The sequence below is a fragment of the Tachypleus tridentatus genome, chromosome 2, assembly GCF_004210375.1.
Source record: "Tachypleus tridentatus isolate NWPU-2018 chromosome 2, ASM421037v1, whole genome shotgun sequence".
NCBI classification, from domain to species: domain Eukaryota; kingdom Metazoa; phylum Arthropoda; class Merostomata; order Xiphosura; family Limulidae; genus Tachypleus; species Tachypleus tridentatus.
This window is the reverse complement of record NC_134826.1, coordinates 47,497,584-47,511,885: the sequence shown is the minus strand read 5'-3', so window position 1 is coordinate 47,511,885 and position 14,302 is coordinate 47,497,584. Positions and strand designations below refer to the sequence as shown.

General features: G+C 31.4%; 1 protein-coding gene across 6 annotated transcripts in view; it reads right to left on the bottom strand.

Annotated features, from left to right (window-relative positions):
- The window catches only part of LOC143242962 (voltage-dependent calcium channel type A subunit alpha-1-like), a 98,533-nt gene that overhangs the window by 61,631 nt on the left and 22,600 nt on the right, over positions 1 to 14,302 (bottom strand). For all 6 annotated transcript variants that reach the window (XM_076486585.1, XM_076486576.1, XM_076486577.1 and 3 more), the window contains 11 exons: positions 13,912 to 14,021; positions 12,932 to 13,063; positions 11,691 to 11,763; positions 11,000 to 11,117; positions 6,967 to 7,067; positions 6,010 to 6,143; positions 5,046 to 5,167; positions 4,233 to 4,344; positions 3,269 to 3,458; positions 1,622 to 1,728; positions 1,220 to 1,319 (listed from right to left, as the gene is read on the bottom strand). In XM_076486585.1, the coding sequence (XP_076342700.1) occupies positions 1,220 to 1,319; positions 1,622 to 1,728; positions 3,269 to 3,458; positions 4,233 to 4,344; positions 5,046 to 5,167; positions 6,010 to 6,143; positions 6,967 to 7,067; positions 11,000 to 11,117; positions 11,691 to 11,763; positions 12,932 to 13,063; positions 13,912 to 14,021 (1,299 nt within the window). The remainder of the gene's footprint in view (positions 1 to 1,219; positions 1,320 to 1,621; positions 1,729 to 3,268; positions 3,459 to 4,232; positions 4,345 to 5,045; positions 5,168 to 6,009; positions 6,144 to 6,966; positions 7,068 to 10,999; positions 11,118 to 11,690; positions 11,764 to 12,931; positions 13,064 to 13,911; positions 14,022 to 14,302) is intronic.

Sequence of the window (14,302 nt, the reverse complement as noted above, 5' to 3'; positions counted from 1 at the left end):
AGTCCTGATGATTGCCAAATGGAACTCATTGAACTGCAGGCTGACATGGACACTAAAAGGAAATTCTCTGAAAACAGTTTGCTAGACTTTTACAAACTCTGTGTACGTGAAAAGTTTCCCAATTTGTCCGTCATGCACAAAGAATTGCCTCCCTTTTTGGTAGCACCTACTGCTGTGAGCAATTTTTCTCCAAAATGAAGCTCATCAAAACCAAATGTAGAAGTCAGCTGACTGATGAACATTTGACCAGTCAGTTAAGAGTGGCAACCACTTCTGTCAAAGCTGATATTGACAAGCTCTGCAAGGACTCTAAATTTCAAGTGTCGCACTAAAATGATCACTCATGCAAAAATATAAAATATTATTGCTTGCATTTTGAGAATTTTTTTAAATTTATTGTGCATGTACACGAATAAGCTTGTTTTTTAAGTGGCCCCGCTTGATTGATGAAGTTGATTATATGGCCCACCGACGAAAAATGTTGCACACCCCTGCCCTAGAGCATAGTTTAGTATAGGTTAATATCGCTACTTATAAGTAATCAGGTTCTTTTGAGAAATACCAGCAGTGATTCAACCAGGTGTTTAAAGCTAAATATTTTCAAGTGTCCTTAAGAGAAAATATCTTATACATAAAAAGAATACTTGTTAAACACCCTTCTACATGAAAACCATTGGACTAACCCAATATTTGGAAAGAAACGTTGATTAAAATTCCAAATTTACTATGTGTATATACTGTGTAAAATTAACATCTCTGTTGTGTATAAAAGGGCTGATGTGTTAAAAATGTATTTGTATTAAAGATACAGTAGCATCAATCTAGCTAAGGCTCTGAGAAGTCAATGTACGAGGTGAAGAATACAAGTATTTGTGTCCATCATACAGTTTGAATATTGAACGTACATAACAACTAAAACCTCCAAAATGTATAACCAGATTCCTGTTCAGTGCCCCAAGTACATTGTATCTGGTATTTATTTTCCTCTACAATGAGCTGTTAGTTAATCAGCAATGCAGAGTAAAATAAATGGTTGAAAACTCTGACAGCAAATACACAATATCAAGTTGAATGGCACTTTGTGAAATACCATGGCATCTACACCTTGACCACCACCTGTGCAAATACATCTTTTTTCTGGACCATCATCTAATACATAGGGTTAGTTCTCCAAATAAAATAAAATAATGGTATTTAATTAATGAAATAGTATTTTTACCTTTAGCTTTGGTACACGCTTTATGGTTTTAAGAGGCCTCAGAACTCGAAGTACCCTCATGGACTTGATGGTACTGAGATTTTGCCCTGTACTGCTCCCTCTAATGATAAAAATAATTAGAATAAAATTAAACTGAAGACTAATACAGACCTCATAAACAAAGAGACCAAATAACAGGACTTTTTATATTATTTTTAAACCTTATTACATAATGTTAATAAATCTGACTGGAAACTCAATTTCAAAAATGAAATAACAGGAGCTTCTGATTTAGTTTCCATCTTTGTTGAACAGTATGAGAAAAAAGTTATATAATGTATTAATTTTTCTCATATAACCAATTTAATACATTAAAAAAGAACAAAGATTTGAAAAATATGGTTACCAAAGAACAGTACTTACGCATAAGCAAATGCAACAAGGGCACAAATCACAACAATAGCATCTAGTATGTTCCATGGATCTCTGCAGTAAGAGCCTGGATGCAAGACAACTCCTTGGTCTACAATCTGAAAAGCCAGAAACACACAATTTAATAGCAGCATTACAATAGCGGAAAATACATTCAATTGAAAAAACTAAAAATTTAGATTAGATGAGATTCCCTTCTCTGGGAGGAAAAAAAAAGTATTTTTTAAACTTCCAACCACAGAATGATAAAAATACGTTAGCTTTATTTATAAGTTGCTGACATAGCTCAAGAGTTTCTAATATGGTAATTTAGATAGTTAATGAATCTGTAAAATCTATCCAGATTTAAATACTGCAGCAATGATGGGTGATGATAAATATGGTAATATTCAGGAAGACCTACAATGAAATAATGATGACATGATATTCAAGGTGTGGCCAAATAGTTCAGTGAATGATCTCACTACCTACGAACAAATGGTGATAATGATGGAGGAATGCAAGTGGATGGGGTTATTGTGCAAACCCACTCTAATATGTATACTGTGTCTGATACAGTTATTATGCTCCAGTGTGCCATGAGTTTAGTTGTATTCTAAAGTGTTTGCACCCTTCTTTAAAAATGCTACATTCTGAGTAGTGGACAAAAATGGAATTTTGTGTTAAGCTCAAGAAGACAGCTATGAAAACACATGAAATGCTAAATCTTTGGAGATGATGCTGTAACAAAAAAACAGACAGTTTTCAAATGGTTTGGCAGGCTTCAACAAGGAAATAAGTCACTGGAAGACTGAAAAAGAAGTGGTCACCCATCAAAATCACAAACGATGAAAACATTGACAAAGTCCACACACTGAACTGGTGAAACAAGTGTGTATGTGCAAGAGAGGAGTACTTTGGAGGGAACTAATCATGCACACCTCTATTGTTAAATGTTTTTTATTTATGCTATCATTCATTGAACTTTTTATCACCCCTTGTATATTACATGAAGTAACTATCATTTCTAATAGCTGTTAATATTCAATAATTTATCTTTATAGAACTTTTACCACTTTATTTTACTTATTTCATAATTTAGTTTATTTCCTGATGGCTGAAAATTTAAGTAATTTTGTTTATTTACACACATATAAGCCAATCACAGAATTACATGTTGTCTATGCATTCACATGGATCAAGCTTACACTTTCTGATCAATCTCAACCAAACACTACATGCACTCTTAGGACCTCCCAGTGAATGCAAGAGTTTCAGTCTGTAGGGTATCACAGCCTGTCTGTGTGCCTGCTTTTCACTCCTACAGTTTTTGGCTGATCTCAATCAACCTTCTTGGCATGTAGGCCCAGGAAATGTCATACAGAGGGAGGGGGAGGATTAAGTCTACGTGTTTCCCATGTTATTCTGTTGATCCCTACCAAACCTGGGATGTGACACAGAGGGACTGAAACCATCAATCAACTGTAATTTTAAGGTTCTAAAAACAGGCTACTGAAAAGTCTATCAAGAATTTAAGTTTAATCACCAATGATCTGCTTCATATAGAAAGAATTACCATTATTTGTATAATAAAGTTATCATTAACAATTATAACATTAAGAGAATGAAAAAAGTTAGTTGTGCCTGTAATTATACTACCTTTAACAACATTTCCATGGTGAAAACACCAGTAAATGCATAGTCAAAGTAGTTCAGGATCCTGTTTTTTTCAGAGTCTTCTACAACCGGGTCTTCCGCTGCTAGTGAAATACTGCTGAGGGAGATGACAATCATAATAAAGAGGTCGAAGTAGCGAAGACTAACAATGTAATGAGCAGCACGTCGGATCCTAGGTGATTTACAAACCCAATACTTTTAACTGAGCATATAGTTTTTAAGTGATTAACTTTATCCACTTTCTAAAACATATTTTAGGGTTTTGTTACAACATCTAATTGATATGGCACTTTGGGTATCTTAGAATAAATTCACCTTTACAATCAAGATTTCACGGACAAAATTTTGATGTTATGAATAAGGTTTTCTTTATGCTGTTTTAATTATTTTAAGTAGTAAGTTTCTTGATTTCTGTGGTAAGTATGGTGTGCTGCATGATCAGTAACATTACTTAGTAAATTTAAAACATTCTACTTAAGTCACAGCTAACTTACAATTAAAATGTTCATTTGAAAACAAGCTGTTATAAATAAAATTACCAAATCTACACCTTCTGTGGTGTTAATGGGCACTAAAATAGATTGTTTGTTTTATGAATTTTGTGCAAAGCTACATGATGGCTATCTGAGCTGACTGTCCCTAATTTAGCAGTGTAAGACTAGAGGAAAGGCAGCTAGTCATCACCACCCACTTCCAACTCATGGGCTACACTTTTACCAATGAATAGCAAGAATGATCATCACATTATATCATACCTATAACTGAAAGGGCAAGCATGTTTGGTGAGATGGAGATTCAAACTCGCAACCCTCAGAAAATGAGTCGAGCACCCTAACCACCTGACCATGCCACCACTAAACTAGATTTCATAAATAAATTTCATGAAACGAATTTCCAGTGATCACCACATATAATAATAATATACATTTTAGACATTTGTACTTACGGATTTGTAGGTGACAAGACGAACATAGATGAGTATGGCAGCATGGGTTTAGGCCCAGTGATTTCATCATCTTTTATCTCCTCATCTTCATCTGGGGCATTCTCATCATCATCTGGAAATAATTCTCAAAATTGTTAAAATTTTAAATGGTCTTATAAAATTTATTATCTTTTAATATCAATGTTCAGACAAATTGTAGGAAATATATTATTTGATATTGCATGACATTTGTAAATATGTGACGTTTTTCAACTCACAAAAAGTATGTTCTGTGAAAATACATGGGTTCCATATGAAATGAAAATGTCATCTTAACTTAATTTTTTAGTTAAAACAGTTTTACACACTTTTTTAAAACAAACAGTTGGTTATATAATTAATTATTTTACTACACTTTGAAAATTATTATTTGTTAGCCTAGATTGTTCATCAGAGTTTTTCAGCTAGGTTTCAGAAGTTACTTGTTGGTCTTCAAAAATAGTTACTATTATGCTCTTTTGATATACTATCTATAGAAGCCCAAAACTAAATAATCTGAATGTAAACAATATACCTCTTTTTAAGTGCTAGTGCTACATGTTCCAAATAAGCTGGAAGAATGAAAAGATTCAGTCATGTTTTTTTATTAAGTTCCAGCTTGCGAAACTGAAACATTCTTTCATAAATAACTTTTATATAAAATTTTTAAAAAATAGAGAAAGGGAGTAAACAAATTACATCTTAGGAATAAATATCTCCTTAATAAATCTTTCCTCTTCTCAAAAGAAATATAAAAATATATTCACAAGCAAATTGAATGAAGGAATCAGTTACCATCTTCTGACAACTCAATGTTTTCATTCACTTGTTCTGGTTCATTGAATGATCTTTTGTCTACCTCCATATCAAGTTGTTTTTCTTGGCTACCCTTCCAATTTTTTGAGTTTTCTTTGTCACTGTAAAAAGAAAAATCGGAAACTGTCAAATGACAGCTATAAGGAGTGAGCAATAAAAAATTGTATCAATAAATAAATTACATTTATTCTAATCCTGCTTGCTCTATTACAGTATTTCTCTAAAAGAAACCAGCATCAAGCATTTGAACTTTGTTGATGGGGTTAAAAGGCTCCTTTATAATTCCCAGAGTGAGAATACTAATCAAGCTTCTCCATTAGACTCAATTACCATACTTTTCAGTGTATATAAGATGCACTTTTTTCTCCAAATAATGGGTCTTAAAACCCTCCCTCATCTTATACACCTAAGGTCAAATATTTTGTGCCTCTACTATTTTTGAAGTATTCTAAAAAATAATAAAAAATTATGCTGATGTTGAACAAATAAGTAAATGATAACTGTGAAAAATATTTTTTTCCCTGAAGATAACCTCAAAAATAGGGGTGCATCTTATACAAAGGTGAGTCTCATACACCAAAAAATACGGTACTTTTACAGCTATCCAAGGAAAGGTCTGTACTCAAAAACAAATTCCACCAGGACACCTAGCCATGGTACTTAAACAATGCATTCTAACGTTGGCCCTGCTAGTTTGAAAGTTTTGGTATAAATCAAATTCAAACACAGTGCCTTCAGGATTCTGAGGGAGGAGAAGAAAAAAAATCTTTAGTAATATATATATAATTTGTAAGCAATGCACAAAAATCCCTCCAGTAAACCTGGTGATAGGACCTTAACAGATAATGCTTTCACGTTAAGTGCTATATATATATAACACATCTAATAAGTTATACGTATTACATTGTAGAAACCATTCCAAAAGATGTCCAAAAATACTTACAATTTGAATCGTTTTAATCTTCTTTCAGAAGTATTTTGAGGAGAAGGAGGACATATGTTGACTTGAGGAGGATCTACACTCGAGCTGTTGGCGTGGAATTCAGCTATTTCCTTTTCAAGCTCTTCCTTTGTTCTCTGAAAACAAACAAAAAAAGGTCAAGAATTTTTAGTAGGTGTAATGGTAATAAAAACACTTCAGCTGAATACCAAAATGAAAAATAAAAACTATATATTATTTAAGTGTACAATGGGTGTCACAAAACTGTTAAAATATCAATACATATGATTTTCTAAATATAGCGTAACGTACTAGCCACAACCCGTAAAACATCTGTGGTAGTTTTCATGCCCTTCATTAGAATGTTTATTATTCTATTACTTTCATGCATGATAATTAAACTACATTTTGTTACAGATGGTGTTCGGTTATTAAATACTGGTGTATTTGAAAAAATTTTATGCTGTTAGACAACCAAATTCATGTAGTTGTAATTTTATATAATAAAATAACATGTAAAGTAAACAATAAAGTACTGTAATTAAATTTATAGTAATGTACAAGGTGTGAAGCACTTACAAGTATTCATTGTGTGAATGAATTGAAACAAATAAACTAAAAAAAAGGAACAATAAAACACTTTGTAAGGAAAAAAGTAAAAGTACACAAAACGAACCAAAGCTAGATTATTGCAGAGCAAATGTAAAGTTGTGTGTTCAGAAAGCGATAAGCACATGGTTTTGAATGAACTGCAGGTGCATATTTTAGCCATAAATAAGTAGAAAAAGTACATACAAATTGTATTTAGTGTAATGTTCATTTTATTTTAGGAGATTACACACAGGTTAAGTGACGTTTGTGTAAATGATCTTGCAAATTATAAAAGTAAAGTTGATATTTAAGCCAGTTGTCACAAAATATCTTTTCATTAACAGAAGTTATGATTATTCAAGTGCTGACCTCTTTATCATCTTCTGCTTCTTCTTCCTCTGCTGCTGTTAATTCTTGAGCGTTGGCCAGGTTATCAACAGCAATAGCCAGAAATACATTGAGAAGAGTATCTTTTTAGAGTTCAAGTTAAAGAACTCTTCACTGAAATATGCTCAATTTTATGAAATAATTAATACCAAAGATGTTATTTTGAAAAACCAAACATATATCTGTTACTGTTTACTATTTTGTGACATACTGATTTTCTATGCAAGAAGTAGACACAGAAAGGTTCCAAAACATTTAATATAAAACAAAAAGAGAGCACAAAATCATCATCTCCTGACCTTTGATGAATGGTAGATTTTGACGAGAGAAGTAGGGCTTAAGAACCATACCATTATGTTTCATCATTGTTATTTTTAAACATGTGAGGCTTTCAAACAGAAATTAATAGGATAGATGGTGTACCTATACTTGTGTGTAGATCTTACTTCAACCATTCAAAAGATATTATTATCACTAATTAAGACACATTTTATCTCTTACTTATTCACTTATTTTAGCTTGCTTCTACTCTAGTTTGTTTACCTTTCTTTGTTTTCTTTTATTTCTCTTGTATTTATATATTTATGCCAAAGTTCTTAAGGCTACCTGTTACCATCTCTAATTTTCAGCTACCAGCCATGATGAAAACAGCCAATCAGTAGCATTCTATCACCCATAATTTATTCTAAGGGATTGACTGTCACTCTTATAATATGCTCATAGCTTAAAATGCAGGAAATACATAGTTTGTGATAGTGTATAGATTTGAACCTAGCTTACCACATATCAAATTCACACTACCACAGGACTAACCCACAGTCATTTGTTTTTTATATATATATATATATACTAATTTTACTTTTCAACATACTGTGTGAAAAGTTATTTTAACTTATTTTGTTCATTTTCTGATGAATAGATTCACAACAAAAATTAAAGCATTGTACAAGTACAGCTTTGTGCAACTTCTGCCAAGACAGAGAATTATAATAGTACAAACAATCTATGAAGAAGTAGGAGATGCATAGCAAGGATGGGTCTGACATAGCCTTGTGGTTAGGGTACCCAACTCACAATGTATGGGTCATGTACAAGTTTGAATCCCACCAATGAACATGCCATCACCAAACTTGATCACCCTTTCAACCATAAGGGCTTTATAATGTGATGGCCAATCCCACTATTCATTGGTAAAGAGTAGTCTAAGAGTTGACAAAGGGATGGTGTTAAATTACTTCCTTCTCTCCAGTTTATCACTTCAAAGTTAGGGATTACTAGCATAGGTAGCCCTTGAGGTAACAAATATGAATATTCAGTTATATTAAAGTACCAACTCACCTTCTATCTAGAACACATTGACATTGTGTGTGTACATATGAAAATAGCACTAGCTTCCCTCAGCAGTGACACATAGCCATGACTGTTGTGAAAGATTATGTAGGCTTATGGTAATAACTAGTCACATTTGACATCACTTTGTGGTCTAACTGCTAAACAAAATACCTTCTTTGATGATGTAGTTTATGAGATATAGTTAGAAACTACTATTGCTAATTATTGTTTGTTCTGGATATTAATTTTGAAGGATTATGTTACTCTCCAGTACATTAGAATTTAAATTCTTATGATGTTTTATCCTAATTCATTTGATGTTTATTAAAATGAGTCACACTGAGATATATATTTTATCCTTTGTTAACACTTGTACCAAAGTCTGGTCAGGCATGACTTTACTAATTGTTTTTATTGTTTTTTTTTTGAAACTGGTAAAATTTGCACCTGAGTTGATTTAGAGTTGTTTGTTTGAATTTCTGTGTTTTTATTTAACAAACTGTTTTTGTTTGACCCTGGTTGCAGTGGTGTTTTGCTTTGGCCATTTACAAGGACACACCTTTAAACAAACCCCTTCACCCTATATATAATACACATCATTTGAACTTAATTAAAAGTAAGAAACTAAGAGGGCAAGCAAGAGCATTTTCACACCTATCAATTTGCTAATATGAACCACATCTACATGACACTTTACTAAAGTGTACGATTTAATTATTACCACAGCTACTTTGAGTCTTTCAGTGTTTCCTAAAACATCAACCACTTATAAATCATTCTTCATTTGTTAGGGGAAATGGAAATCTGTTTAAAATCCTTTGACACCGAAGTTACGTTCATAACATTTTAAAATGGAATTGTGATGTGTGTGTTTGTGCTTAGTATTTGTTATTATAAACGTAAGTAAGGGCAAGCAGGGTTCAGAAGTCATCGAATAAGATATTACTAAAATTTTCTAGAAGCTTATGCCAGATCTTACAGCAAGTAAAAAAAGGTCATTATGTAACTTATTTTTGAAATAAAACATTTTCATATAACATTAATAAAAAAATTAAATTCAAATTAGAATAAAAAGATGGTTAAAATAGAAGAGATTAAAATTTTCTTTACATTTCTAACAAACTTGTTTTGAAATCACATTTTTCTTCCCTCCATGTTCAGATATATTTTTTTTTACTTTTACAGTGACCACTTAAGGTATCAAATCCAGATTTTTAATACTATTGGACGTATGGACATTAGTTTACTGCTGAGCCACAAGGGGGCTAAAAGGTATGTATATACATAATATGAGGCCTGGCATGGCTAGGTGGTTAAGGTGTTCAACTCGTAATCTGAGGGTTGCGGGTTCAAATCCCCATTGCACCAAACATGTTTGCCCTTTCAGCCATGGGGGATTATAAGATGACAGTCAATTTCACTATTCATTGGTAAAAAGAGTTGGCAGTGAGTGGTGATGAATAGTTGCCTTCTCTCTAGTCTTTCACTGCTAAATTAGGGACAGCTAGCGCAGATACCCCTCGAGTAGCTTTGCATAAAATTTAAAATAAACAAACAATCAATACATAATATTATTTTTATATATGTATATTAAAGGTCAAGAATACTTAAAAACAATGAAGCATTCTAATTCATGTTAATTTTATTAACCTATTCTCATGGTTGAGCAGTTATCAAGAAAGGTTTCATAAGAAAGTAATTTTCTTTTGTCAGTCACGTATCACCAACATAATTCTTCAAAATAGGTATAAAGAAGAATTTTGTTTTAAAACATCTACTGTCATGATGTAATTCTCATTTGCTTATTAATTTTAGTTTTAGACTTACATACTATCAACTGTATCATTATCTATTTTGTTTTATACCAAACTTGATACTGACTTATCTGTCAGACTGTGCACGTATTATAATAACAATCACACTACCAACTTACACATCAGTATTTCTCTAGAATATCTAAGCATATCTTAAATTTTTACAGCTGCTTAACTCGTAAGGAATATATTTTAACTCATTTCAAATGAGTGACAAAGTAAATTAAGAAAAATATGACACCTCATAACTTGAGCACTTTTAAAAAGTAAACCTCTTTTCACCACTTGCAAACTGATGAAGAAAGGACCACCTTTTTAGAGGGTTTCATATTTTCATTTTTTAAAATAAGTTAGTCTTAACTGCAATCTAATGCTCTGACAGAGAACTGAAGCATAACACTGGTTAAACATAGGATGACTCGCAGAATGAGTGAAACTTATGTAGCTTATTTAGAAAAATCTTAGTGTTTCTCGAAGAATTTAGTTAATTTCACAGTAAGTTTTATTAGGTTAAAATGTCATATTCTAAGACATATGTAGATTCATAAATATCTTGTGTGCCAATGGTGCTAATAATAGAGAAGTATACTGTGATACAAATTTGTACTTTAATCTCTGACAGGAACTAATTTTTATTAACTATTACTCCACAACTGAATTCATATTTTTATTAACCATACTTCCCTTGTAGTTAATCAGTATTTAAAATAAAATAATCATGGTTGTATTTAGAATTACGACCCTGTAGTACTTATGATAAATTATATAGTAGATATGAAGGGAATTTGTTTGGAAGAGAAGAAAAACATTATATGAGTTATGTTGCACTTTAAAGATAGTTTAATTCCATTCTAGATTCTAAAGGATACAGTTTCCAAAGAGGACAAGAATGATAAAGTACAGACTATAGACCATCCCTCCATGGATACCCCCTTGAGATTCTATCCCTCGGTACATTACTTCATTCCAATCTTCCCCTGTTAGAATCTAAAAACAAGGAAGATAATGTGAACTGAGAGGCTTGTGAGACCTATTTATATAAAGTCATAGCTGTACATTTAGATAAAAGCACACATACATAATAATAGTTTAGTGTGCATTTGAAACAGATAAGATAAAGTTATAATATAGTGATGTTTAATAAACTCAATACATATGCTTTATTTATTTATACTATGAATGTTTATATTTCAGCCTGATTACTTAAAGAAGTGGACAAAATCAATTACAAATCCAAATAATCCATTTTACTCTCATTGTTAAACATTATTGTTTTATGTTTCTCCAACTACCTGCCAGTTCTTTCAAAAAGTTCCTATCTCAAAATTAGAATATTAGTTCCCAGTGAATAGTAAAAACCCATATCCTAACCTGCTCAAATCAATGCAGATCAAGTTACATAGTACTATATCTGGTGACAATAAATCTCTGTTATGGACCAGTAACGGTGTACATACAACAACAATACAGTCATAAATGAATATTTCAGATACAACACTAATCTTGTATGGTACATATTAGTAATAAAAGAATATTTTAGTTATAAGAATAACTTATTACCTGGAACACAGTGAGCAAGGCAATAGGAAAAGTGTTGAAATTGGCAGATGGAGTTCCATCAGGAAAATTGAAGCTGGAAAAAAATATTATTACAGCAGATAAAAAAAGGTATCAGATCTAACACCATAAAAACTGCTAAAAAGTTTAAAATTCAACTTTCTGCAATTTTTAAACAAAAATGTTTCAAAATTAATTAATTATCATTAAAATGTTTGCCATTTCCTTTTAATGGTTTGTTTTGCATTTCTGCACAAAGCTACATGAGTGCTATCTATGCTAGCTGTCCCTAGTTTAGTAATGATAGACTAAAGGAAAGGCAGCTAGTTGATGCCACTCACAATCTACACATGGGCTACTCTTTCAAAAATGAATAACTGGATTGAACAAATATCACGTTATAATTCCCCCTACATCTGAAAGAACAAGCATGTTTGGTGAAAGAGATTCAAACATGGGAGTCTCAGATTGCGAGTCAAGCTCCTTAACCACCAGGCTATGCTGGGGGTCCCTTTTTTATAATGTAATTAAATAATATATTTAAATAATTGATGTAATTCATCCATTAAATAACTTTAATGAGCATAACCATACAAGATGTTTCAGTTGATGTTTGTTATAGTTTGTCTGTACAGATGGGAAACAACCAAGCTTAAACAGCTATTGTTAAAATAAATATTGAAATTTTACTCGTTTCTTAAAACATTAATTTTTTTGCTACATATATAGATTAATTTAAGTTACATAAAATTTGATGGTAAAGTTACTATTTAAAATCAGATCATTTATTTTTCTATTAAGTTTAAATTACATTTAATCATTCAAAATATTAATTCAGTAATCCATTATTGTTAAACTGAGAATTACTGGGGGAAGTAGAAGTGAACCAGAAAAGATTTGGATTTCTTTGGCAGTGTCATGAGAAGGACCTAACTTTTAAAGAATCATGGGAATATTATGGTTTCTAAGAAATTATTCAAAGGACAGTACCAATAATAGGGGTTAAAAGAAAGAAAGTTAATTCTTTTAGGGCAATGAGCAGAATTATATTTTTTTCCACAAAAGTCTAGAGGTAAGAATTACATTTTTTGTTATCAAAAAAGTTTTTAAAGAGTTTAGCTTTAGCAATTTAATGTAAAAATAATGATTAAAAACAAAATCAAATTTCTGCATAATGTGTTACTAGAAACTTTAATTTTAACAGAACTTATAATCATAGTAATTACAATATGAATAGAACTTACGCTCCACCAAACAGTTGCATCCCTAAAAGAGCAAAGATGAGGATGAAAAGGAAGAGCAAAAATAGGAGACTAATGATTGAACGCATGCTACTGAGAAGAGAAATCACCAAGTTTCGGAGGGATGACCAGTACCTGCATTGAAATAAGAGGTCATTTTTTAAATCTACATTTTGAAGTGAAAAAATTCAGAATATACTTGAAAAAAAATACATTTAATTTAATCTGACTTAAGTTATTTGATGTTTTAGGATAATGAATCATTTGTTTTAATGGTGCAAGGCAGTGACATGGGGTAGGGTCTATAGTAGTAGAAGACTTCATATTGGAAAATTCAGTCTCCCCAATAAACTCCCCTCCTATCTGAGATATAGTATCTTAAGATGTATACGTTTTTTAAACTGTGATTCCCCATTGGCATGGAAGTATTATAGTTTGTTTTTTTCCTTTTTGAATCCCTTAACTAATTCATTACGTCCCCCCTCCAAACAGTAAATTCAACAAACCAATACTTGTACAGCACATTATAATATATATGTCTGAGATACATTTATGACACCACTAAAAAAGAACTGAAATTTATTAAAACACAATAATTTTCATAATTTCATTAGATAAAAATGAAATATCAATTTATCTAGGAGTATTAGTTTACAGTTTAAAAAATTACATTCAACTGTTTGATTTGATAACTTCCCATGGATAAATATTAAAAACAACAACTTACGTTTGAGTCATTTTTCTCTAATAGTTTAATGCATTTTCCACAATTTTTCTTTAAATAATGAATCAGTTATTTGATTTAAGACAACTGTATTTCCAAGGAATTTTGACACATATTACTAGACTGTAAATTAATTCATAAATTAATACGACAAACATCATGTGTTCTTATGTTCTTGAATGTATTTCTTTAATCGTTTTATAAATTTTTTTATGTTACTTCAAACACCTACTACAGTGAAACAGTAAGAACAACTCACTTGGTAACTTTGAATATCCTGAGCAGCCTCAACGCTCTAAGTACTGAAAACCCAAATGAGCCTTCCCTCACACTGGACCATACAACCTCAAATATACTACCTGCTATAACCTGGAATATATTTTTAACAGCTTAATTATACTTTCGAAGTAAAATACATTCTTAACTTGGGTATTCCTTCATATTCATTGCAGATAATAATAGTGTTGTATCCATATGTTTTACTGATTATAAATACTCAGTATTAAAAATGTTGTAACAATTTATATTTAGTACATTTATAAGGCAAGTTAGTAAGCTACCTTAAAAAAAGCACAAACCCATTTAAATTTCTATCTTATATCATTTTTTCACAGTTTTAAATGTTCAACAATACAGACAATGCAGCAGTG